This window comes from Oryctolagus cuniculus, chromosome 9, assembly GCF_964237555.1.
Source record: "Oryctolagus cuniculus chromosome 9, mOryCun1.1, whole genome shotgun sequence".
NCBI lineage: Eukaryota > Metazoa > Chordata > Mammalia > Lagomorpha > Leporidae > Oryctolagus > Oryctolagus cuniculus.
Window position 1 is genome coordinate 2,001,283 of NC_091440.1, and position 26,691 is coordinate 2,027,973.

At 62.5% G+C, this 26,691-nt stretch overlaps 1 protein-coding gene and 1 non-coding gene across 10 annotated transcripts in view; one reads left to right on the top strand and one right to left on the bottom strand.

Moving 5' to 3' along the window:
* The first annotated feature begins 50 nt into the window (after nt 1-50).
* Nucleotides 51-5,661, top strand: LOC127486498 (uncharacterized). The gene is made up of 2 exons (XR_011378697.1): nt 51-160; nt 1,282-5,661. It is a non-coding gene; the product is annotated as an uncharacterized protein (transcript).
* The window catches only part of ARHGEF7 (Rho guanine nucleotide exchange factor 7), a 171,967-nt gene continuing 150,603 nt past the window's right edge, over nt 5,328-26,691 (bottom strand). For 6 of the 9 annotated variants that reach the window (XM_070048561.1, XM_070048559.1, XM_070048558.1 and 3 more), the window contains 7 exons: nt 25,266-25,490; nt 22,413-22,506; nt 17,313-17,402; nt 15,118-15,294; nt 9,070-9,169; nt 8,441-8,495; nt 5,328-7,103 (listed from right to left, as the gene is read on the bottom strand). In XM_070048561.1, the coding sequence (XP_069904662.1) occupies nt 6,981-7,103; nt 8,441-8,495; nt 9,070-9,169; nt 15,118-15,294; nt 17,313-17,402; nt 22,413-22,506; nt 25,266-25,490 (864 nt within the window). In that variant the 3' untranslated portion in view covers nt 5,328-6,980. The remainder of the gene's footprint in view (nt 7,104-8,440; nt 8,496-9,069; nt 9,170-15,117; nt 15,295-17,312; nt 17,403-22,412; nt 22,507-25,265; nt 25,491-26,691) is intronic. The other 3 variants (XM_070048562.1, XM_070048560.1, XM_070048565.1) reach the window with 1 other exon arrangement.

A 26,691-nucleotide genomic window follows, 5' to 3' on the forward strand; every position in this document is an offset into this window, starting at 1 on the left:
GTCACACAGCCCCGTGAAGTCACGTGACGTCACAGAGGGCTGGGGGAGAGGCCCTCCCAGCCCGAGTCCCCAAGGGCCAGCTTGCCTTCAGGCCCCAGCCTCTGAAATCTCTGTGCCGTTTCTCCAGCTGCCCCTGGGAGGGGATGGTGAACAGAACAGGGTAGGGGCCACAGCAGACAAGCCCGGGGCCCATCTGCAGATGCTGGGAGAAAGCTGAGGCTTGGAGTTGGCCAGGGAGCAGGGCGCAGGTCATGCATGGGGGAGGCGTGTCCCAGGCGGTGGGGGCAGTGGGTGCTGGGGGCCGGGGCTGGGGCTGGCAGAGGAGGCCCGTGGTGCCTGAGTGAGGAGGCAGCAACCCAATGGGCACTGCCCAGACTTGGGCCTCCGCTCAGAGCACAGCCGGGAGCTGCAAGGGGTTTTAGGAGGAGTCATGCTTACCAGCACCACTGCGGCTGCGCGGAGGAACCCCCTGAGCAGGAGGAGCGGCGTCGGCACAGTCCAGGGCAAGGCCGGGGCAGCCAGGACCAGGGGACAGCAGCCAACGCTTGCTGTCTGTTGTGCGGGGGGTGGCTGGCTGGCTCACAGACGGGCGTGGGGAGAGAGCGAGCCGGCAGTGAGCCCAACGGGCCAGGAGCCTGGGGCTGTGTGCCGCAGGGGGACACGGATGTCCGAGCACGCGTGCCAGGTGGACGGGTCATCCATTCCCATCCCCGGCTGAGGGCTGAGGGCTGAGGGCTGCGCTGGGTGGTAGCTGGTCTGGAAGCCGGCGGCAGGGGGCAGAGCAGAGACTCGAGGGGACGAGCTGGCCCTGGTGCTGCACGAGCTGAGAGGCCGTGTGGCGGCTGAGCCGGCACCACGTGGGGTGACCCGGGTGCCAGCCACATGACAGTGAGGAAGCAGAGGAGCGGAGGGGACAAGGTCGGCGTGGCTGGGAGGGGCAAGGGTGCAGCTACCCAGCCGAGCTCTGACGTCCTGGTCAGAGGCACAGCTGTGAGGCGAGGCTGGCCCTCATGGCTGCTTGCTGATTTGTCCACTGCCACATTTGCAGGACGCTGAGACAAAGGGCAGGAGCACCTCAGTCAACCAGGGGAGGGTGACCGCACTGACGGACAGTGGGGGGGGGTGACGTCCTGGGGGCAGGAGAGGAGAGGAAGTGCCAAGTCCCTCCGGGTATGCACAGCCGGACACAGCGAGCTGATGGGACAGTGGCAGTCGGCGTGGGGCCCTGGGCGTGGGGTGAGGACCAGGTCCAGGCCACGATTCTCAGGGGGGTTCCCTCAGCCACAGCCGGGATGCGGACGCTCGCCCAGACGCAGGGTGTCTGGTAGCCAGGGTGACTGGCGATCCAGCGACAACACAGCTCTCCGATACACAGTCTCATTCAGAGTTTCCAGGGGAATCCAGACTGTGAGTGACACCTGCCTCCCCTGACACCAAAGACCAAAGCTGCGACTCGGGTCTGAGGTCACCTCCCAGCACCTGCTGCTTCCGCCCAGCCGAAGGGGCCTCCCTTCCACAGAGCCGAGGGCCCTGGGCCTGGCCGTCGGGCCACCTGGCCAGGACCTCAGAAGCTCAGCTGGCCTCCGTGCACAGTTCTCCCTCAGGGTTCAGGACCCCTCGGATGCCAGCATTGCTTTGTGTAAGCTGGCGCGAGCTGGCCTGGAGCCCAGGGCCAGCGCCCCTCTCTAGCTCACCTGTGGATGGCTCGGAGTCCCCAGCCCTGTCCACTGTGGCTGGATGTGCACATGAGGAACAGCCCTGGCCCCAGGCCACAAACAGAAGCAACACCTCAGACGGGGCAGCAGTGGCATCCTGGGAGACAGCGTCCCCAGGGTCAGGGCTGACCGGAGCCAGGCACGAGGCAGCCCCAGGCCTGCGCGCTGCACGCCGCCCTCCCAGGGTCCCGAGGGGCCCTCTGGCCACCTGGAGCCGACTTGGAGCACACAGACGGTGCCCGTGGTCCCAGGCCGGCATCCCGCCGCATCGGGGCCGCCCCTCTGCAAACGCAGCCCTCACTCGGAACGTGCTGTGCCTGCCATCTCTGGTCTTGTGTGGCAGCCCCAGGGTCACCCAGGTGGTCGGCGAGCCTGGGTCAGCCCACGACCACCTCCCCACCCTGAGCTGGAGTGGAGCCCCCACCACAGGCCTGGGCGTGTGTCCCGTGGAGCCACGCTGCCCTCCACCCTGCCTTCCCCGTGTCCCTCCCCCCTGCAGTGACCCCTTGCCATGCACCCAGACTCTGAATCCTGCATTACTCTTCCTGTCTTCTCCCCAAAACCACAGCCGCTTCCCACTGCACTGACCACGGACACTCCACGGCACAGCTCCGTGACGGCAGCTCCACGGGGCTCTTCGTCCACGCTCTTCCAGGGGTGGACGGGAGATTCTCACACACACACACACCCTGGAGGCCCCCGCCTTCTTCCACGTCTGTTTGCGACGGAGCCATGTCCCACCAGGACTCCCCTTAGAGGACCTGTGAGATTCCAGTCTTTCTGGTCCCTGGCTCCACCCCAGAGGGCACCAGACCCTGGCCCCCACCCCGACACGGGGCAGTGCCCTCTGCCCAGTGCCTTTGAGAAAGTGCACGAGACGGCGAGAACTCAGCGCTTCCGGGCCAAGGGGGTCCGTGTGCACCCCACACACCAGCTGCCTCAGGGGGCCGCGCTCGTCTCACAAGCAGAGCTTGTCCTGCCCACCCACGCGTCGGCCCATCTGTCACTACGTTTGGGGGTCTTCAAGAAGCTCACGGCCAGCATGGATTACGGAAAAGCTGTGCGTGGATTTATACCAGAATAGACTTCTAACTCCATCTCCCCTGGATATCTCTGTACGCAGTTTTTCCTGCTTCTACCTTCACATTTGCAGAGTCACCAGCGTGTTTTCCATCTGGCTGTTAGGGGAGAGGGGCGGGAGAGGCTCCTCCTGCAAGGATGCAGACGTGAGCAGGGGCGTGGGCCGCCCGTGCCTCGTTCTGGACCATTGAGGCGCCACGGACAGCCGGTGCCACCCCGGTGAAGACCCCGCTCCCACTTCTCCCCTGCAGCCCACAGGGGAGGCCAGCGGCAGGCCGGGGGAGGGGGCGTGTGTTTGGGTTTACGAGGACCAGAGCTGCCGAGTGGCCGTGCAGTTGTGTGCGCGGATTGTTCTGGAAGCACTGTGCACCTGAATCACGGCCTCGTCCGCACAGAGGGCTGCTGGACCTCGGGGCCACTGCTTGTTTTCTTGGCACAAAACCACATCCTCTGGGTCTCTCACTCCATCACCCCTCCTGCCTGAGATGTACACGGTGCAGACCCCCGGGTCACACCCATCCAGTGGTCTCCACAGCCAGGAGCTGAGGCAACCATGAGCCAGCAGCTGGGGGCAAGGCGGCCCACACAGCCCTGTGTGTTTGCACAAGCACTGGCTGGGCAGGGCAGGGCTGGGCAGGGCAGAGCTGCACACTGAGGGCAGGGCAGGGCAGGGCTGGGCAGGGCGCGGCTGCACACCCAGGGCTGGCATCTGTCGCTGCAAACCGGTAATTCTCAGAGGACAGAGCCGGAGGCAAGGAGGGCACAGGTCACAGCCCGCCCCTCCCGATGGCCCACCCCAGGCGTCCACGGCGCCAGCCCGAGCGAGCGGCAGAGCAGGACGCCTCGGGCCGCGCCTACAGGGCAGTGCAGAGTTCCTGGGACGCGGAGCTGAAACTTGGTTTTGGTGCAGGTGATGTTGCAATCCATGCGTAAGAGAGGTCTTCGGAAAACTTCATCAAAAACACGTTCTTGTGAAAACCCTAAAGGATTTCAACTTTTTTGCAACAAAAGCAGCATTTTCAGTTCCATTTCCTTTCAGAGTCTCTGAACGACCCCGGGATGTCCCCGTCTCCGAGCACCTGGACTGTCCAGGACGTGGCTCCTAAAGCAGACGTTTCTGGAAGTAACCATGCAGCTACGGTCTCACGGTTACACAGGCCTTTCACTTTTTTTATTTGTTTCCATTTTATCTGAAAGGCAGAGAGAGTTCCCACCTGCCGGCTCATTCCCCCGAGGCCCACAGCGGCCAGGGCCGGGCCAGGCTGAAGCTGGGAGCCTGGAGCCCCACCCTGGTCTCCCGCGTGGGGGCGGGGCCTAGGCCCCTGGGCCACCCTCCACGGCTTCCCAGCCGCACTCACAGGACACTGGCTCAGGAGCAGCCGGGACCTGCACCACTCGCCCAATATGGGGCCCGGATGTCCCGAGCGGTGACGAAACCCCGAGCCACAGGCCGGCACACCTGGGGTTGCGTGTTCAGGGTGGTCAGAGTGCGTTTCTGCAACAGCGGCCGTCCCTCTCAGAGCCACCGAGCCAGTCCCACAGGGAGTGAGAGTGGAAGGGCCCAACACGGCCACGCCTGCGGTGCAGACAACTCGTGCACACGCACCCACACACACGTGTACACACGTGCAAGCACACGCACACGCCAGGCCACGGCACTCGCTCGCTCGGCACCGGCGGCCCCTGCAGGGTGAGGACAAGGCTCGGGGGTGACAGCAGTTTCTCCATCCTCGTGGGACGTCCCGGTCTTCTCCACGAGCAGGAAGATCAAGGCCCAGCCGCTGGACACCTCACCAGCACACAGCCCAGACGACCGCTCGCGTGCCTGACACCATGGAACCTCCGAGTTTCCACGCTGGCCTCCTGTGGGCTGGCGATGAGACGGTCCCCAGGGCACCTCGGCCAGGCCCGGGGAACACAGAGACCTCGCAGGGTCCCGGGTCCCCGTGGCCATCCTTCCCCGCGCCTCCATCACCAGCACACCCAGGCCGACGCCAGGACGGGGCTGGCCCGGGCTCTCGGCCCACCTGGGCCTCGCTGCTGCACCTGGGGGAACGTGGCTGCCGGCCCCTGGACGCCGGGAAAGACGCAAGCGGCAGTGTCGTCTGAAGACCGGCCGGCGACACACGCCCCTCCAGGCCGGCAGAGGCATCCCCACAGCACTTCCCGAGCCCCCCGCCGACGCCCATGTTCCAAGATGACGGCCCCGGCAGCGAGGGCCCTGCAGGACAGGGTTTTCTGGGCCACCCCGGGCGCAGGGCGGCACTGCAGCCGCTCACCGTTCAGGAAGGACCTCGCCCTGGCCGAATGACCGGCACCCGAGCAACGGTCCTCCGTCTCCCAGCCACCCCCGCGAAGGCCCAGCCGCCTGGACGTCCACCGTCTCCCAGTCTCCCGTCCACACTCTCAGGCGGCAGCGGTATCTCTCTGGCATCAAAACCCACACCGGAGCTTCCAGATCTCAAAAAGCCAACGGCAACAGCGAGGGCGGCACACACGCGTCAGACTCGCCAAAGACAACCGAGAGGACCGTTTTGTGACATAAGAAAAATAACGAGTTTAATGATTCCAACAACGCAGCGCGAACACTGTAGCAGTCGACACCAGGACATGGTCTGTGACAGCAAGGAGGGGCTGCTCCATGCCGTCCAAGGTCCCCGAGGTGGAGAGAATGATTGGCATGGACAGAGTCCAGGACAAGCCCAGGCAGGTGCCCGGGGCCCGGGAAGTCCCGGATGCTACATCTCTACGCCGGTTCCAAGAGGAAGTGCTTCCCACGTGCAGGGAGAGACGCCCGCCCGGCCTCACTTGCCGCAGGGACAGCTGTGGGCCACACACCCCTGCCCGTCCACGCCAGCTCCTCCCCTTCCGGAGGTCACTGGGCGACAGGCACAGGGCCGCGCACCAGAGGGCAGCCCTCCCTGCAGACCCGTCTCTGATCCAGGAGGCGCTGGGCCCACGGCCGCCACGGTGAGCGCGGCTCAGCTCAGGGGAGGCTTTACACGGACCGGCCCTCCTCCCCGGTTAAGGCAGGCTCTGGAGGGGCCCACCCCGGCCACAGACCACAGCTGACGGCTGGCAGAGGCACGGGGGGCGGGGCAGTTGTTCCTGAGTTAACGCCTGCTGGGCACAGCGGCTCTGCCGGCACACAGCCCCCGCCTCTGCCGCACGTCCTGGGCAACACCAGAAAGCCGCTTGGGAGAGCAGCTCACCAAAAGACAAGACAGACAGGTAGAAAACGCCAACACAGAGCGCTGGCGACTCGGGTTAGGGGCCGCGCAGCCGCAGGGCTGGGGCAGGAGAAGGTGCCCTCGTCAGCAGGGGTGCGGGGACAGAACCAACCCCCAGGCTGCCGGGTCAAAGGCAGGGCTCAGCAGGCGCAGTCACGCGGTCTCGTCCGCTGTCACACAGGTCTCTAGAGACACGACAACTGCTCTGCGGGAGGTTCCGTCATCTCCGACACAGGAGGGAAAGGCCGGCCAGGCCCTGGGTCACCACTGCTTATTGCCAAGGGAGAGGGGACAGCCGGCCGGGAGCGCCCACAGCCTCCCAGGCCCAAGGCCCGCAGAGCTGGGCGAGGCCGGCTCCCTGCCCTGCCCGCCCCGGTGGGGCCTCTGGGCTGCAGTCACTGAGCCGCACTGGGCTGTGTATTGCTTTGCTTCTGCCGAGGGGACGGCTCGCACGGGCGGGGCTGTGCCCAGTCAGCCTGGAGGGAGAGCCCGCCCTTGGGAGCAGCTCCCAGCGTCGCGGCCAGGCCGGCTGCCTCCCTCTGCTGGGGCCACAATAAATAACACATTCTATTTACAAGTGCTGGAACTCTCGGGGGAGGATGGAACCGTGCAGCGTGGAGTGGTCAGACCGGCCACAGAAGAGCCCGGGAGCCCACGGGGCGTGGGGGCCGGGTCTCTGGGCGGCCGCTCCGCGGGCTTGCAGCGCCTGCGCACAGGGTCTGAGGTCAGGCTGTGGGCGCACGGCAGGGGTGCAGGCCGCCAGGAAGGCGTGTGGGGAGGGAGTCGCAGCACGCAGGTCCGCGGTCGGGGGCAGGAGGTGCAGGGCACGCGTGTCCGTCACATCCCAACAGTCTGGGAAGCCGGGCTCTGCACTGGTTCTGCACTTACGGCAGGAGGCGGTGCCGGGGGCCCTGGGCGCCTGCGCCTCCCGAGTGCGGCCCGCTGCGGCCGGCCCTCAGAGGTTGGTCTCGTCCCAGGCCGGGTCGTTCAGTGTCTTCAGCACCTTGCGCACCAGCTTCTCCAGGTCCCGGCGGGCCCGCTGCTCCTCCTCCAGGGACTTCTTCATCTTCTTGTTGTCCTGGGGGCCGGGCACACCACAGCGCTCAGCCTCAGCCACCAGCCGCACGCTCGGGGCCGGGGCCTCGGCGGGTGAAACCCGGCCGGGGCTGCCCTTCCCCGCACGCACTCTCGGGGACCGGGGCCTCGGCAGTTGAAACCCAGCCGGGGCTGCCCGAGGCCTAGTCCACGCAGCACGACGATGTGGTGGACAGCTCTGGCCCCGGCACCCCCCGAGGACAAGGCCCTCAGTCACCAACGCGAGGGGCAGGGGCGGCCACGAGCCCGCCTGTGCGGCTAAGCTGGGCCCCACGCGGCACTGAAACGCGCCTGGAGCACACAGAGCTGGGCCGGATGCTGGGGCTGAGACCTGCCGGGTCACACCGGGCGGGGAGCGGCCGGGAATGCCATGGACGTCCCTGGGAACGGCTGACCACAGGGACCCTGTACCCCGGCCCCGGCGTCGCTGCCGCCTTCACCTCCCCTACCCCTCCCTCTCCAGGTTCTGCAGGGAACCCAGGCCGTGTGCACACATCAAATGCACACACGTACACACAGAGACCACACATGCACACACATGTGCACACAGCGCATGCATGCACACACATGTGAACACACCAGAGACCACACAACCACATGTACACACATGCACACACGTTCAGACCACACACGTGTGAACACACCAGAGACCACACACAACCACATGTACACACATGCACACATTCAGACCACACGCGTGTGAACACAGGCCACACATGCACACATGCAGACCACACGTGTACATGCCACATTCACACACATGTACACACATGTACACACATGTGCACGCTGCACACACCACACAGAGACCACACACGTGCAGGCACCATACATGTGAAAACACCACACGTGAACACACACCACAGACCACACATGCACACACCCCACACATGCACATCACACACCCCACTCATGTACACACCACACACGCGCACACATGTGTACACATGCACACACCACACATATACACATCAATACCACCCCTGGCCAGTGTGACACATGCTGCTGACTGGCCCATGTGCCCGCACAGACGAATCAGGGACCTCATGGAGTTTTCGGGGGCAGGATCTGAGTTCTAAATTATCCCAACAGATGGCTTCCGACAGCACAGACCTCGGCTCAAAAGTGTCCCCACGGGCCACGCCCCAGCTCCCACCGGGCCCAGCCACACGCCCAGAGCCACCGCTGCACTGGTCGGATGCGACAGACACCATCTCCTCGTGGTCCTTTTTTTAATCTGCAGAGGGCTTTTCCTTTTTTTCCCATTGAACACACACACACACACACATGTGTGCGCACACGAAACCAACAGTGACATACCTGTCTCAGTTCTTGGACTTCATCCTTCAACGCGTACACAGTGTCCACTAGGCTCCTGTGACAGAAGAAGAATGAGGACATCAGCCTGGCTGGGGGGGCAGAGGCCTGGGGAGACCCCTCCAGCACCCGGCCCGCACTGGCCCTCTGCCCCCCAGCCCCCTGCCAGCACTGGCCCTCGGCCCCCCAGCCCCCTGCCAGCACTGGCCCTCCGCCCCCCAGCCCCTGACCGCACTGGCCCTCTGCCCCCCAGCCCCCTGCCAGCACTGGCCCTCGGCGCCCCAGCCCCTGCCCGCACTGGCCCTCCGCCCCCCAGCCCCTGCCCACACTGGCCCTTTGCCCCCCAGCCCCTGCCCACACTGGCCCTTTGCCCCCCAGCCCCCTGCCGGCACTGGCCCTCCGCCCCCCAGCCCCTGCCCGCACTGGCCCTCCGCCCCCCAGCCCCAGCCCGCACTGGCCCTCGGCCCCCCAGCCCCCTGCCAGCACTGGCCCTCCGCCCCCCAGCCCCAGCCCGCACTGGCCCTCGGCCCCCCAGCCCCCTGCCGGCACTGGCCCACCGCCCCCCAGCCCCAGCCCGCACTGGCCCTCCGCCCCCGAGCCGCACGGGCAGTGGGAACGCGGAGACGTCTTACTTCTCTTCCATCACCGTCTGGCCGTTACTTTTAGTTTCTTCCACTATAATTTTCTCTTCTTCTGGAAGCAAAACTTGTGGAGCAGATTCTTTGCGTGAACCTAGGGTAGGGAAAATAAAAAACAGAACGGCTCAGGTGAACGCCACGCGGCAGCTGGGCGACACAACTTGACTATACAGCATGACTCAGACGCTACCTCCAGCAGCTGCGCCCCCAGACCCCCGAGACAGGCGGCTCTCCGCACGCCCTTCCCGCACCCACACACGCCGCCCTTCCGGGAGTCACATGCATAAACCTGCGTCCCTGAACCTCACTAGGGGCCTTCCACAGGCTCTGACCACAAGTGTCTGCATAGGTCACAAATTCCGAGACATCACCTTCTCCCAGGAATCTCGGGACGACGCACGAGACCCGACAACACCCCCTCCCCCCCATGCCTGCCACTCAGCACCCGGCAGTGGCACACTGCACACTACAGACAACATCACAGCGGTGTCTAAAAAGGCGACACTCGGCAGCCGGTTTTTTAACACAAACTTTATTATTCCCGGACACATACACATTCTTCTACATGAAAGACGCTGTTCACAACACCGGAGGATCCCAGCGCCGGCACCCGAGCACGCAGCCTGCCCGGGCCGACCTCGGGCAGGCTCCGGTGCGGATCTGTGCCGCTGAGACGCACTGGGAGACTCTGACACTCATTTGCAAAGTGGAGGGAAGAAAACCAAGTCTTAGTAAGAGGCAAGGAAGCAGCGGTTTTTTATTTCAGCTGTGAGACCACACACACCGTCCGCAGTTCTGAAACACAAGGCCAGACACAGGCTGGAGGGAAGACGGCGTCTCCTGCGGGAGGCGGCCCGGGGCTGTGATCCACGCTGCTCCAGGAAAAAGCACTCACAGGCGGAGACTCGCTCTGCTCCTCCAGGCTGCCTCATGCTCCCGGCGTCGGACGCCGAGGGCGCTGTGCAGACACGGCTTCACGGCCACGAGCATCCCCCGCGGCTGCGGTCAGCCTGCTCTCCTCGGAACGCAAGCAGCGTCAGACTCCCACAGTGGCACCAAGGGACAGGGACTGGCCCTGGCAGGTCTCCCGGCCCCACCCTCCCGACACAAGTACTTCGTTCAGGCAGCAGAGGCTGCCGGCCCCTCCTTGGTCACCCAGGGGTCCCAAGGTCCAGGCTTCGGTTGGCCCTCCTGCTCACGCTGGCATGACCACGGTGCACGACTGGCTTCTGCCGGCCAGCGGCTCTGGCAGCCCGGCAAGGCCACACCCCAGCCCCAGCCCGACCCCAGCACGGGGCTGACTTCAGGGAACGGGGCTCAAGAACCCCCTCTGGCTGGCAGCTCAGTCTCCCCAGGGTCTCAGACAGGGTCTGCAAGACCGGGGGGAGGGTGATGCCCCTTCTGGGAGCCGGGTATCCTCCAGGTACCCCGGGCCCCCTGAAGCCGCACGAGATGAGCCTGCATCTTCCCAGGCCCCGTGCCGTGGGGACGTGTGGGCCCCCGGGGCGATGCTTGTGTGAGGAAGAATCAACACGTGGGCCCCCGGCCCACAGAGACACGAAGGGCTTCGTGAAGACCCAGCCGTCCGCAGCACATGCGCCGAGAGCAGCGCTTCCCTGACTGCCCGTGAGGGAAACGCGCCGCAGCCGCTGCCCGCCGTCCAGGCTGGGTCCAGACGGCTGAGGCTGTGCGCGTTAGTTCCGAATCCACCCCACAAACCTGCACCGCGTCTTCACGCAGGGGAGACAGGACGCAGGCGGGACAGGGTCTCGGGAGATGCACTCTGGGTGCACCCAAGTCCACACGTTTCCATCGTCTTTGGCTCTTCTAGCTTCCTGGCACTACAGCTTTGCCACGACAAGTGAGACAGACCACAGACGTCCCCGGGGCAGCGAGGGGCGCCCTGCACGCCTCGGGCGAGCCCGCCTCTGACCACCCAGCCCCCACCTCACAGCGGGTGAACCGTGGAGCTCCCCCGAGGATCAATCTAAATAATGCTGTCAATACGCGATTAACTCCAGTGACAAAGGCTGGAGGTTCCCCGCGCTGATTGACAGGGACTAAAGCCGTGAATGTGCACGTGTAGCACGGCTGACTCGGGAACCAGCCTGTGTAGAGACGGGCGCCTGAGTGTTGTTCTGTTACTCTGATGACAACAGAGCGGCCCTAAGACGGACGACTGTGGGCGTCCTACTGCGGGCAGAGGCCCCGAGTCGCACGGGCGCGGGAACGCCAGCTGCAGGCTTGCCGGTGAGCCAGCAGGTGCTCACGCACCGACGGCTCCAGCACGGCCGAGGCCTGTGCTTCCCAAACCCTGGTTTCCAGGGGCCAAGAGGACTCACGGCCTCACTCCGGGAGCGTGGTGTCCTCTGGCCACGACTTGAGAGCCACGAGGCGCTTCAGCACGGTCCAGGCTTTGGTGAGCTTCGCCCAGAGATACGCACGGAACTCTAACTCGGCCTTCTCTATCCTGCCTTCTCTTTCCCGGCATCACCGAGGACGCCTCGTGGTTCTCGGGCCGTGGTCTGAGACGTGCCGGAAATGCGCCACACCGCTGGCTGGCCGTGGCTGGCACGGTTCCCCGACAGAGGGAGCGGGAGCAATGACACACAGTGACGGGCACTCACACCCGAGCCCGCACTTCAGCCACAGGACTCCAGGAGGGGCCTGCAGGCTGGGACCCGCTCACCGTGCTCATCCAGAGACGCCGGCCAGCATGGGCTCGGCGCTCGCTCCCTCACAGACGTGACCCAGCGCTTGGGGACACGCCGGAGGCACCGCAAGAACCTGGGCCTTGGTTTGGGAAGCACAGCTCGAACCAAACACCTGCGTTTCAGACGCCGTGTCCCGTCCAGGCAGCGACAGAGCAGGCCTCGCGCCGGAGCTCGGGGGCCCGCGTCTTACCTTCACAACTAAGCCCCGCAGACAGATCGGTCTGGGCACGCGTGTGGCGTGCGGGCACACGTGCGTGAGTCTGCCCGTGCTGAAGCCTAAAGAGCGTCATTTTGTCAGAAAGGGAGCATCCGCCCCTCGGCCCAGCAGTCAAGTGCACGTGTGGCAAAGCCGGCAAGCCGTCTTGCATTCGGCACCTCCCTGCTCCGAGCTCGCACGACTGAAAGGGAGGTCACTCTCAGAATCCCTGCGGACGTCCCTGGGCCACGCCACGCTGCTGCTCGCGCGGAGGACCCTCACTCACTGTCGGAGGAGCGGGGACCCCGAGTCGGCACCCCCAGAGCGCTCAGCGGCTGCGGCCGGCGCCTGCCCCGGCTGCTCTCCCTCTCATCTGGCTTCCTCTTCCACCTCTCGGCCAGCTGGACGTGCACTTTCCAGAAACAAAACCGCGCTGGAAGAGCCGCTTTTTCACTTACGCACAAAAGACAATGACGCATCTTTCTGAAGAAAACCTCCCGGTGACTGAGGATTCGCTTTAAAAAGCAAAGAAAAAAAGGAGGAGGGGATGGCTGAGGGTGGCCGGCGCGGCGCGGCGCGGCACAGCGCGGCACAGCCGGGGCCGCCTCGAAGCCGACCCCACGGCACTGCAGCTGCGCTGCTCCCTCCCGCCACGAACAAACACGGAAAGCCACAGGCTAGCAAATGCAAAATTTATTCCAGCTGTACATGACAGATGTCTTTTTAAAATATAAAACAAACACTTCATTGTCATAGCAACCACAGACGATAATGTGCACACTGTACAATGCAATGCTACATTCAATATACAGCCAGTCGGGTTTCAAAGAGTCAGGTACTAGAGATGGCTTTTCCCAGTCACAGACAGAGAGCACAGTATATACAGACTTCTGTTCCAGATCTGATGCCACTATGTACACATCGCTGTGTATTGCAATTTTACGCAAAACACGCAGCGCAGAGAGCCTGGGGTCCTCCTGCAGCCAGTGTTCGCTCGGCGGCAACGGCGGCAACGCCCCACGGCCGGCGCGACCCCGGCTGCCCACGGAGCAACCACAGGACTGCATGAACAGAGGACACTCGTCAGCAGGACCGAAGCTCCACGGAGCAGAAACACGGCCCTCGGGCCGCCCGGCTCCACGGCCGCCCGGGGACGTCTTTCTGGACCTGGAGCACAAGAACTTGTCACCAGGTCACAAAAGCTCATGGTGCCAGACACTCAAAACAAATACAAATGAAGAGAAGTTCACGCTAGTATTCTGTGGTGATCTTACCCTCAACAGAAACCGTCGTCGGGATGGTTCTGACTGGTACAAAAAGGAATGATGGGAAACTGTCTGAACTTTGGTGTGTAGGAGTTCACTAAAATGTCTCTGTCAGACAACCAAACGATACTTAGCACTAAGAAAACCCAAGTGCAGCGACTGCACCTCAGTGCTGTGCTGCAGCCAGCACGGGGCGTCGGGGGGCCAGGCTCACTAAGGCAAGGCAAAGGCGTCTAAGCCAGTGCACGAGTTATTACAGTTCCTAAGCACACAAAGTTACTCCACGGTCAGGATCAGAAAAGATGGCTGTCCTATGTGACATAAAAACACAGCCGCTTCTAAATCCATAGTGCGGTCTGGAGTGAATATATAAACTTCTAAGTTGCATTTCTCCAAAAATTCCATTTGCTGTTTGGCTGCACCACAGATAAACCCCATCTATGCTGCAGACCAACACTGGGCCGAGTCTGCACGCACCTGCCTCAACTTCCTGCTTCTGCCACTTGGTGTAAAAATACGCAATCTCCAGCGGGGAGAGCAGGTCAGCGGCTACGCGGGGACAAACACCTGGGCGTGACCACCGTCCCGGCGACTCTGCCCTGGCCTCGTCCCACGCAGAATGAGCTGCCCGCGTGGTACACAGTGAGCCACTGCCCAAGTCCACTAGCACCCTGGGGCCTGGGAGCAGCGGGGCCAGCTTCCAGGAGACAGCACTGGTCAAGACCGCAACACTGAGCACGTGGGCCTGGTGCAGGAGGGGCGGCGTCCCGGCACCTGCACTCGCAGCTGCCCTGAGGAAAGGAAGAGACGTTACTCCCCGTCAGTGTGGCGCCTCGTTTCCCGCAGCTGCTTCTCCCGCGTCCTTCAGACACAGCCACAGGCTGCACTTTAACACCGACAGAGCACGTGGGGGACCCGCGCTCTGCCCCTCGAGCCAGGGCCGGGGGTGGACTCGAGGCCACATTCAGCTGCGTCTGAGGCGGAGTCAGCCTGCGTGAGGGCAGCGAACGGGGCTTTCCGGAGGGAGCCTCCTCGGAGCGCACGGCTCCCACGGGGGCGTGTCAGGGCGCAGCCCCGCCAGGACGGAGGCCAAGGCACTCGACGGCGGTCGTCACCGAGGCCTCTCTGTGTGCAGGCGCCCAGCGCTGCAGCCTGGGGCTCGGGCGGGGCTGCAGGCAGTAGTGTGGCGTGAGGACGAGCCTGGATGGCTGAGCCGTGACCACACCCTCTCCTCTGCCCCGCGCACGGCAGAGCAGAGCAGTGGGGTCGAGACAGGCTCGGAGCGCGTGGGAGCTGGCACTGCCCAGAGCCCACACACATGCCACATGGCCACAGGAGCACAGCCAGGGACACGGCCACCATGCCTCCCACCCCCCACCCCCTCCACCACTTGCTGGGTCAGTGTGTTCATTTAGGTCCCTGTGTACGAGGCCAGCGTCCCCTCTGTGGTGGCACTCAGATGCCAGCCCTGTGTGTTTCAGTATAAAATATAAAAGTGTTCATACAGCTGTATCCAAAAAGAAAGAGGCAGCTGCTACACTGAGGATTAAAAAAGCAAACCTTGAGGCGCTACAGAACAACTCCCCACTAAGGAAAGCACCCTCAGGTAGAGGCGTGAATGTTCGGGTGAACACCCCGTCCCCCTCCAGTGGCCAGGAACGTGAACGCACACTCGGATTGGCAAGTACGCCTCCACAGGTACATGGGAAATACCAGGAGCACTCTAAGAGTTGTTAAAATGTCACATAAAGGAGACGAGGGACAGCAAGAAAACACCTAGAGAAGCAGGCTGCGGTACCACAAGCTGGTTAAGAACGGCTGAGAGTGCGTTAGTTCTGGTGAGAGATATATGAGCAACAGCTCTTACGAGATGCAGAACCCATTCTGTAACTATGGGCTGTCCATATACTGTCATACTCAGAGTCTTCCGAGAGGTCTGAGGGCTCCAGCCGAGAGAGGCTACTGCGCCGCCCCAGGGGCTCTAGGCTTGCTTGGTCATCATCAGCCAAGACGTGGTTATGCATCAGGTCAGTGCCTTGCCACGCTAAGACGGGAGGGCGACAGATGCGACAGGCAGAGGGGAGGGCGGACAGGAGAGCCACAACCAGACACGGACGGAAGCAAAAGGTGACGGGAAGAGAAGGAAGAGAGAAAACATCGTTAAAAAACGGCAGCAACGGTCATTTCTGCTTACATACGGCTGGGTCTTCCTGACAAGCTCAAGTTTAGTGTAACCCTTAGCACTGACTACATCAGCTACTGCTACTGCTGAAAAATAAATCTAAACACAACAGCTTCCGAACTGCTCCTTTTTAAAAATGCTGTCGTAAAGCTCTCAGTTAAGAAATCTTTTACAAATTATACCCACGCCAAAAGCTGATTCTCTAAGCACTCAGCAATTAACCAGTTCTATCCCATATTGTATTCACATTAACAGTCATTTTGAACATTATTTGTAAAAGGTACCAGTTACGGCTATTGAAAACCCGTTTCCCACGCACTAAGTCTATGTGACAACTGCAAAACGACCCCAAAGGACTTCCGCTGACTTCTGAGCATCACTGCCAAGACCAGGGGTCAGCAGCGGGGTCACACTCACCTGTGGGTCCACAGGCCCCGCAGAGGGTCCCCGGCCCTCCCTCCCCCACGCACTGCCCGTTCCCGGGGCTGTGGTGAACCCGCGCACGGCCTCAAGACAGGCCACAGGGGAAGTGGGCACCAGAGCGCACGAGAAAAATGACCCCACGGACAGCTGCTGACCATGAGCAGAGATGCTGGTCAGGCAGGGCTGCGAGCGGCTCCCTCGGAGGGAAGCCCGAGGACCGGCGTGACAGCAGCCAGGGCTGCCCATCAGTCAGACCCAGCTCTCCATCGTCTGCCACGGCCTCGCTCCTCGAGACAGAAGTCAGCACCAAGGACGCCGAGTCTCGGGCTCCTGGGCATTCGGGAGCTGCTCCACTACACGCCCACTCCCAGCGCCTGCACGGGGACCCTGCCCCTCCTGGCAGCACCAACTGTGCCTCACTCCCGCTGCTCACAGCAGAGGCTCAGGCTCAAGGCCGTGGCTGGCTAGAACCCTCGGAGCCCCCCTGACACTCTGCCCAATTACAAACTACAGCAGATGTCAACACGGCTCCACGCTTCTGCACGGCAGGAAGGCAGCACGTGACAGAGCCAAGCGACAGGGGCGACCTCACAGAGCCCGGCCACTGCCGCCACGCTCAGGACCCGGTCTGTTGCTCCAGACCCCTCCACTTCAAGGGAGTGAAACTGAGAAGACCAATTAAAAACACAAGCACAGCCAAAATACAAGCCCCAGATCACAACACGGCTGCTCGATCATACACCGACTCATCCACACGGTGACGAGCTCACGGGCCTTCCACCTCTCTTCTGCCTCTGGTTAGCACACACAGGCACCGTCACCACTGAGAACAGGAAAAGGACAACACTGGGTAAAACACTGCCCAGGGCAGGCCGTCCACAGAAGCCGCCTGGGCGCTCCCCCGCCAGCCACAGCCACCTGCACACAGGCAGAGCCAACAGGACGGGGCGCCGGTCTGCACCAGCAGGCGAGATCAGCCATTCGCCAAAGTCCAGGTGGACAGGGATCCAGCACAACCCAGTGAAACAGAGCCAGCCCCAGCAAGAGCCTGCGCTGCCCACACACACACCAGAGCCACACAACCGACAGCTGCCAAGCAACTCCGCTGGCCACAAAAACCACGCTCTTAAGCAAATTAAAAAAAAAAAAAGAGAGCAAGCCTTGTTCTAGGTTTAGACTTTGTACAAGAACTCCAAGCAGCTACAAAACTGAAACCAAAAAAGAAGCCCAACGACATCAACAAAACCGAGCCGATGCCAGGCCGGCTCAGCAGCGCTCTCGGCGCAGGCTGGCACCCACGCACACAGGGCCTCCCCGGGAAGACGCTACCTAGAATCCCATACACCCTGCCTACCGCTCAGGCCCTGCTCCGGGGCCGGGGACCCGGGCTCCACCCCAACTGCACCCACAGACGCAGCCCACCCCCCGAGCCGGGCGTGGGCAGGTGGTGAACTTACTGGAATTGAGCGTCTGCCGGGTCTTGGCACTTGTGCAGTAGGCCTCGATGACTTTGAGGATTTGCGCGTCCTCCTCCAGGGCCGCAGTGCCTGCCAAGAGACCACACGTCAGCCCCCATGGCGCCCGCACACGCACACATGTCCCCCACGGACACATGCACACGCACACACACAAACACACATACTGCTGTCCCCGCGGCGCCCACACACGGACACGCATGCACACATACATACACACGTACACGCTGCTGTCACCACGGTGCCCCACACGTGCACATGTGTCTCCCCGCGGACACATGCACATGCACACACACACATAAATGTACATGCTGCTGTCCCCATGGGCACCCCAGGACGTGGACACGCGCACACACACGTACACAATGCTGTCCCCACGGGCACCCCCGCACAAGGACACACACACGTACTCGCTACTTCCCCACAAGCGCCCCCGCAGGCGGGACACGCACACACACACACAAGTACACATACACACTGCTGTTCTCACGGGCATTCACTCACACACACACACACACATCCAGTTGTCCCCACAGGCATCCCTGACATACACACAATCTGCCATCCCCATGGGTGTCTGTCCCTGGCACACACACATACACACACACTGTGTCCTCATGGGTGTTGACACACACACACATCCTGTTGTCCCCATAGGCGTCCCTGACATAAATACACACACTGCCGTCCCCATGGGTGTCCCCGGCACACGCGCACATGTGTGCGCACATACATACACACTGTGGTCCCCACGGGTGCGGACACACACACATGTACACACGCACATCCTGCTGTCCCCACAGGCGTCCCTGACATACACACACACTGCCGTCCCCACGGGTGTCCCCGGCACAGGCAGCTGCAGGGGTGCAAGGGCACCACTCAGTCAAAATGGCCGTCACATCTTCTCCCGCTGGTCAGCTAACTGCTTCCTAAGTATCTAGAAGGGAGCTCTGTGTTTTAGAGATACTTTGGCATCCACAGTAGACGGGCAGGAGGTTAACGCCGTGACCTGTAAGGCTGTGTGACTAACTCCTCAGTACACAGGGTCTCACCCTGCATCGCGGCACAGCGGGTTATGCCGCAGTAGACGGGCAGGAGGTTAACGCCGTGACCTGTAGGGCTGTGTGACTAACTCCTCAGTACACAGGGTCTCACCCTGCATCGCGGCACAGTGGGTTATGCTGCAGTAGACGGGCAGGAGGTTAACGCCGTGACCTGTAAGGCTGTGTGACTAACTCCTCAGTACACAGGGTCTCACCCTGCATCGCGGCACAGCGGGTTATGCTGCAGTAGACGGGCAGGAGGTTAACGCCGTGACCTGTAGGGCTGTGTGACTAACTCCTCAGTACACAGGGTCTCACCCTGCATCGCGGCACAGCGGGTTATGCCGCAGTAGACGGGCAGGAGGTTAACGCCGTGACCTGTAGGGCTGTGTGACTAACTCCTCAGTACACAGGGTCTCACCCTGCATCGCGGCACAGTGGGTTATGCTGCAGCTTACGACGGCTGCGTGCCACACGGGGCACCTGTGATCAGCCCCCGCACCCACACGGGAGACCACGATGGAGCTCTTTGCTCCTGGCTTCAGCCCGGGGCCTCTGGGTTGTGGATGGAGAATCCCGCCCCTTCCTCCCGTCACGCTGCCTTTCTAATAAATCTTCGGAAGAACTTCATAAAGTGATTTGGGAACACGCCAGGGTTCAACCAGAAACAGGCCTCCCCTTTAACACTGAGGAACTGTGCCCACTCTGCCGTGGGGGTTCATAAAGTGCCACCAGACCTCAAAAACAGACGGGACAAAGGGCGCAAGATGGGGACGCGCAGCACAGGGCGGGAGGGAAGACACTGGTCTCAGCGAGGGAGACACGGAAACCAGACACGGCCTCAATTTCCACGCTGCACCAGCGTGGCAGCCCTCAACGCTGTGGACAAGGGGAAGGAGACGTCTTCACCGGCCGCGGGAAGCGAGCACGCCTGACCTTCTGGAGAGGCAAACTGGCTGCACGTCACAGGCGCACACAAGGCAGCCTCGGGCGGGTGTCTGGGCTGGGGGGGCGGGGAGGACGTCCTTCCCCGGCCCGCAAGTGCAGACCCGGGAGGCAGCGGGGACAGTGTAAGCGACTGGCTCCCTGCCACTCAGGTGAGACACGGACTGAATTCCTGGTTCCTGTCTGCCTGACCCGGTTCTGGCGGCGGCGGGCGTCTGGGGAGCAGACTGCTAGACCCTGTCTCTGTCTCTGACCCACTCATGAACCACCAGTAGCAACGAAACCCATGACTCTTCCTGCTGATCTAGTCCTGCCCGCTTGGACTTTGGCGCTTAAGAAAGCACAGCCTAGAGCTGGCGAGCGCTGGCCCGGAGCCCTCCCCGAGGGGGTCACCAGGTCACCGTGCTGCTGTCGTCCACGGAGAACCGGGACCCTGGCTCTTCACCCAGGCACTGTCAGGCCACGCCTCTCAGCGTGTTCTCCACGCGGCCACCAAGTCTGACCTGGCCACCCAGGGCTCACTCCACCTGAGGCCACTCTGGGCCCAGGGTCTCCCACTGTTTGCTCAACACAGCTGGGGCCCTGCCTCAGGCTCTGACCAGGACTGGAGGGTCCCTCCCCTGCCCCAAGGGCTCCACCCTTGTCCAGGAGCCCCCACTGTGCCCCGCCTGTCTCTGCGGCACTCCCAGGCCAGCACCCTCCCAGTACCCAGCTGAGCACCATGAGGATGGGGTCTGCCTGTCCCACTGTGCTCCTGGCACACACGAGGTCCAGGTGACTGAACCACACCCCAGTGCCCACAGCCGCGCGTTTCCCGGGGCCAGGTTCCCACCTGCAGAAGGAGGGGGCACCGAGCCCTCAGTATTCTCTGTCCCCAAGAAGTTCCACGTGCAGCACCCCGTCACAAGGGGCTGGAGGATGCCGGGTGCCGCTGCAGCGGGTGGTGATGGCGAGGACAGGTGTGTGTGTAGAACAGCCAGTGCGAGTGTGTGTGCGGCTCACTGACTTCTCCAGTCTACCACGGTCCCACTGTCAGGCTGAGAACACAGCCTGTGCTGCGGTCACACAGTGACAGTGACAGTGGTGTGACTTGAGCCCGGGCAGGCGGGGCACTGCCCCACACTTCTGTCTTCCTTGGAGCAAGGCCAGCTACATTCAGATCTGGTCACACGTCTCTCCCACCAGCTACCATAGGAACAGGTCCCCGAGGGGTGCAGGGTGGGGTGCCAAGAGGACCAACAACCCGGAGAGTCACAGAGCCCTGTCACACCTCTGGGCTCTGTGAGCTGCTCAGGAGGCTACCGTGCCAACCCTGAGGCTGTTCATGGAGAGGACGGAACCAGGCAAGCCGAGCACAGACAACACCCATAAGGCGGCCCCGGGATGCCTCACACACGAGGGATGTTCCTCGCGCCCCCATGGCTGCTCCTCGCCCCCCCCCACAGCCCCACACAGGTGCTCCTCGCCCCCCCAGGGCTGCTCCTCGCCCCCCCCACAGGTGCTCCTCGCCCCCCCAGGGCTGCTCCTCGCCCCCCCCACAGCCCCCTACAGGTGCTCCTCGCCCCCCCCACAGGTGCTCCTCGCCCCCCAACAGCCCCACACAGGCTGCTCCTCACCCCCCCACAGCCCCCCACAGGTGCTCCTCACCCCCCCACAGCCCCCCACAGGTGCTCCTCACCCCCCCACAGCCCCCCACAGGTGCTCCTCGCCCCCCCACAGCCCCACACAGGTGCTCCTCGCCCCCCCCACAGCCCCACACAGGCTGCTCCTCACCCCCCCACAGCCCCACACAGGCTGCTCCTCACCCCCCCCCACAGCCCCACACAGGCTGCTCCTCACCCCCCCCACAGCCCCACACAGGTGCTCCTCACCCCCCCCCACAGCCCCACACAGGCTGCTCCTCACCCCCCCACAGCCCCACACAGGTGCTCCTCGCCCCCCCACAGCCCCACACAGGCTGCTCCTCACCCCCCCACAGCCCCACACAGGTGCTCCTCACCCCCCCCCACAGCCCCAACAGGTGCTCCTCACCCCCCCACAGCCCCACACAGGCTGCTCCTCACCCCCTCACAGCCCCACAGGCTGCTCCTCACCCCCCCACGGCTGCTCCTCGCCCCCCCACAGCCCCACACAGGTGCTCCTTGCCCCCCCACAGCCCCACAGGCTGCTTCCTATCCCTCTTCCCAGAAGTCTCGGGGGAGAGAGTGGAGACGCTGAGATGGGCGACGGTGGAACAGTGGCTCGTCACGCGCCCCTCGACGCAGCTCTACGTCTCCCAAGGCTGTCATCCAAGCAGCTCACGGTGAGTGCTGGCCCTGAGGGCACGTGCGGAACCTGCAGCAGTGCAGACGCCGTCCACTGGGGAGCGGAACGGGCACGAGGCAGGACGGAGACAGGGGCGAGTGCACGGACACCTGAACCCAGGAGAGCAGGGGAGCAGGTGGACACGGAGCAGCCAGCATGGCACTGCTGCAGGCTCCCACACGAGGAGCCCAGGGCAGAGGGTGCCAGGGTCCTCTGCGGCTCACGCCTGCCTCGGCTGCACCACAAGGCAGCGGGCGCCCCTCTGCGCACCGCCCGTACTCAGGGCCTCTGTGTGCCAAGTCTGCAGCGGGCACCCCTCCGCGTACTGCCTGTTCTCAGGGCCTCTGTGTGCCAAGTCTGCAGTGGGCACCCCTCTGCGCACTGCCTGTTCTCAGGGCCTCTGTGTGCCAAGCCTGCAGCAGGCACCCCTCCGCGCACCGCCCGTTCTCAGGGCCTCTGTGTGCCAAGCCTGCAGCGGGCACCCCTCCACGTACCGCCTGTTCTCAGGGCCTCTGTGTGCCAAGTCTGCAGCGGGCACCCCTCCGCGTACTGCCTGTTCTCAGGGCCTCTGTGTGCCAAGTCTGCAGTGGGCACCCCTCCGTGCACTGCCTGTTCTCAGGGCCTCTGTGTGCCAAGCCTGCAGCGGGCACCCCTCCACGTACTGCCTGTTCTCAGGGCCTCTGTGTGCCACGTCTGCAGCGGGCCCCTCTCTGCGCACCACCCGTTCTGAGGGCCTCTGTGTGCCAAGTCTGCAGCGGGCCCCTCCCTGCGCACCGCGGGGACTCACTTTTCCGCAAGGCAAACTCCTCATCCGAAGGCTTCCGTTCGGGCTTGCGTTTAGGTAGCAGCTTTTTCATGGTCTTGGGACTCTTGCTGAGATCCTAGGGAAGAAACGGGAAACGCTGACCCCTCCACAGGCAGCATCTCCACTGGCCCAGCAGGAAGAGCTGCCACCGGGGAATTTCATTTCACTGACTTACTCGAGAGGCAGAGACGAACACAGGGAGAGGCAAGGAAGAGAGACAGAGCAAGTAAGCCCGCACCTGCTCGTTCCATCCCAACATCTCCCACAGCCAGGGCTGAGCCAGGCTCAAGCCCAGGTCTCCCTCACAGGCGACAGGACCCACTTCCTGAGTGCCCGCTTCTGCCTCCCAGCATGCATATTAGCAGGAAGACAGACTGGACCAGACCAGGACCAGAACCAGGTGCCAGGGTACGAACGCAGGTGTCACAGGGCATCTAACTGCCCAAACTCACACGTACACTCACACCTGTACCCTCTCACACTCACCATCCTACCCACCCACACTCACACCTGTACCCTCTCACCATTGCCATCCTAACCACCCACTCACACCTGTACCCTCTCACACTCATCATCCTACCTACCCACACTCACACCTGTACCCTCTCACACCATCCTACCTACCCACACTCACACCTGTAACCTCTCACACTCACCATCCTACCTACCCACACTCACACCTGTACCCTCTCACACTCACCATCCTACCCGCCCACACTCACACCTGTACCCTCTCACACTCACCATCCTACCCGCCCACACTCACACCTGTACCCTCTCACACTCACCATCCTACCCGCCCACACTCACACCTGTACCCTCTCACACTCCATCCTACCTACCCACACTCACACCTGTACCCTCTCACACTCACCATCCTACCCGCCCACACTCACACCTGTACCCTCTCACACCATCCTACCTACCCACACTCACACCTGTACCCTCTCACACTCACCATCCTACCTGCCCACACTCACACTTGTACCCTCTCACCATTGCCATCCTAACCACCCACTCACACCTGTACCCTCACACTCACCATCCTACCTACCCACACTCACACCTGTACCCTCTCACACTCCATCCTACCTACCCACACTCACACCTGTACCCTCTCACACTCACCATCCTACCTACCCACACTCACACCTGTACCCTCTCACACCATCCTACCTGCCCACACTCACACCTGTACCCTCTCACACCATCCTACCTACCCACACTCACACCTGTACCCTCTCACACTCACCATCCTACCCACCCACACTCACACCTGTACCCTCTCACACTCACCATCCTACCCACCCACACTCACACCTGTACCCTCTCACACTCACCATCCTACCTACCCACACTCACACCTGTACCCTCTCACACTCATCATCCTACCCACCCACACTCACACCTGTACCCTCTCACACTCACCATCCTACCTGCCCACACTCACACCTGTACCCTCTCACACTCACCATCCTACCTGCCCACACTCACACCTGTACCCTCTCACACCATCCTACCTACCCACACTCACACCTGTAACCTCTCACACTCACCATCCTACCTGCCCACACTCACACCTGTACCCTCTCACACCATCCTACCTACCCACACTCACACCTGTACCCTCTCACACCATCCTACCTGCCCACACTCACACCTGTACCCTCTCACACCATCCTACCTGCCCACACTCACACCTGTACCCTCACACTCACCATCCTACTTGTCCACACTCACACCTGTACCCTCTCACACCATCCTACCTGCCCACACTCACACCTGTACCCTCTCACACTCACCATCCTACCTGCCCACACTCACACCTGTACCCTCTCACACCATCCTACCTACCCACACTCACACCTGTAACCTCTCACTCACCATCCTACCTGCCCACACTCACACCTGTAACCTCTCACTCACCATCCTACCTGCCCACACTCACACCTGTACCCTCTCACACTCCATCCTACCTACCCACACTCACACCTGTGACCTCCCACAGTTGTCTTCCTACCTGCCCACACTCACCCATATGCACAACCTGATTCTCATGCTTACACTCACTCACCACACTCACACCCTTACACTCCCTTGCAACCTCCTGCCACACTCAGTCTCATTCTCACCCCTACTCCCTCCTAAATGCTCTCACACTCACAAAAAACCACACCCATCACTTATCAGCTTCCCCAAGTGAAAACATCTTCTGATACGTTCTTCCAGACAGTTCCTTTCTGTGTCCAAACAGGCATGGTCACAGCACACGGGACTGTCCACTGCACCAGCATCCGCAACCACGCCAGGCCAGAAAGCAGCAGCACAAAGACGTCACGTCACCACTTCTTACAAGCCCAGGGCAAAGCTGCCTGAAACAGTACTTTGTTTCTATCTGGGAATGTTCTCGCGGTCTCTCACAGCTTCTGGCGACACAGCGTGGGGTCCCTGGCAGGAACACCCGCCTGAAGGAAGGGTCACAGGCGCAGAAGCAGGACACGCAGCACCAACGTGCTGCCGTCAGACCCGGAAGCTCCAGATCCCTTCAGGGGCGGAGGCTCCTGGCTCCCGGCCCTGCACAGGACGCTGCCCCTGCACACACCCCTCCCCGTGACTCTGCGTGGAGGGAACAAGAGGACCAAGGCAGCCCTCTCCCCATGTTAAAGGCACAAGGCCCCTGTTTCTTAAATGTCATAGAGAAACACAGATGCTTCCTTCCTGAGTTCACTGAAATGAGAGAAGAAAGCGGGTGGAGTTCAGAAAGACCCATCTCACGCACCCAGACGTCAAGACAAGCTCACGGTCACTGGCGGCTGAGCGGCCACAAGACCTCACCTCCTTGTAGCAGAGGGCAGCCGAGGGCCGGAGTGGGGGTGCAGGCCGCAGGCAGCTCAGGCTCCAAGGCTTGGGAGTCTTCGGAGGCTCCAGGGGTCCCCAGTTGATGGTGGTGTGCGGGGTGCCGTGGTGGGAGGGGTGGGGCAGTGTGTGGTAGGCAGGTGCCAGGGGCACGGGCTTGCTGTCCGCATGCTTGCTGGACGGAGTGACCGGATGGGAGGGGAGCTGCGAGGCAGAGCGAGAAGAGCAGACGAGCGTGAGGCTGCAGCAGCTCCGCTGCCCCGCCCCTGCGTCACTGCCTCCACCCCACTCACAAAGACCCTGGCAGCAAAGCGAGCCCCAGGCTGCCACCACTGCTCTCTGCCTCCGCGCGGTCGGTTTCTGTGCCACGTGCATCATATGACCCCTGCGTGAGCACGGGGCTGCCCACACACGTGCTTCAGGTCACCAGGGAGCAGCTCCACGCTAGGGCTCGGGGCCAGACACACCACGGCCACCGTGTTTGTAAACGCTGCTTCACGCAGCACTCCCACCCGCGTTTTCTGAAAGAGCAGGCGTCCCTGCTCTGGGGACGGGGCCCTAGGGAAGTGAGGGAGCCAGCAGCCGGCCAGTTCCTATCCATGATTCACAGTGTTACAGGGCGGCAGCCAGATGCAGAAAGGACCTGAAAAGCCAAAACCATCCAGGATTTGGTCCTTTACACAACACAGACGACCACTGGAACCGAGGCTGCATTCTGAACATTTCGGCTGCAATAGAACAGTTACTCAAGATGCAGTTTCTCCCAGGGGCAGGCTGCCAGTGAGGTTTGCATTCCCGAAGTCCTGCACTGAGAGCCAGATGAGAAGACGTCCAGTCAGACAGGTAACAATCAGAACCCGCCAACGACACCTGAACAGGAGCGGCAAGGCCTGCCTCCCGGGAGGAGATGGGGCGGCGGGTGGCTCTGGGGAGGGACATCCGAGTCCCCGGGAGCAGGGGCTGGAGGAGAGGCCTGCTGGTCAGCACGCGCCCGCCCTGCACGCTACGCGAACTACAGAATCAGCGTTTCCAAGCCCCGGGACTGTCAGAGGGCAGGATTCTGGATACAGCCCTGCAGTGATGACGTCACAGTCTGCGTACGTGAAAACACAACAGGTGCACAGCGAACAGAATGAGAATTGACGGGAGCTGGGCAGAGCTGGTCACGGGGGAACGCACGACCCAGACAAGGTCCCCAGGAGAGGAGAGTGTCTCCAGGGCTCCCGTGAGAGGGCGGGGGACACAGTGAGAAGGAACCCCGAGAGCCAGTGTCCAGGCATGGGTGAGGTTATGGGGAGGGGGGAAACCTGTACTGCCACCACTCTTCACCAACACCCGTGAGGACACACACGTCACTGGGAGGCTTCTAGAACGGCCAAGTGTCTACACAGGGAAGCTAGAGGCA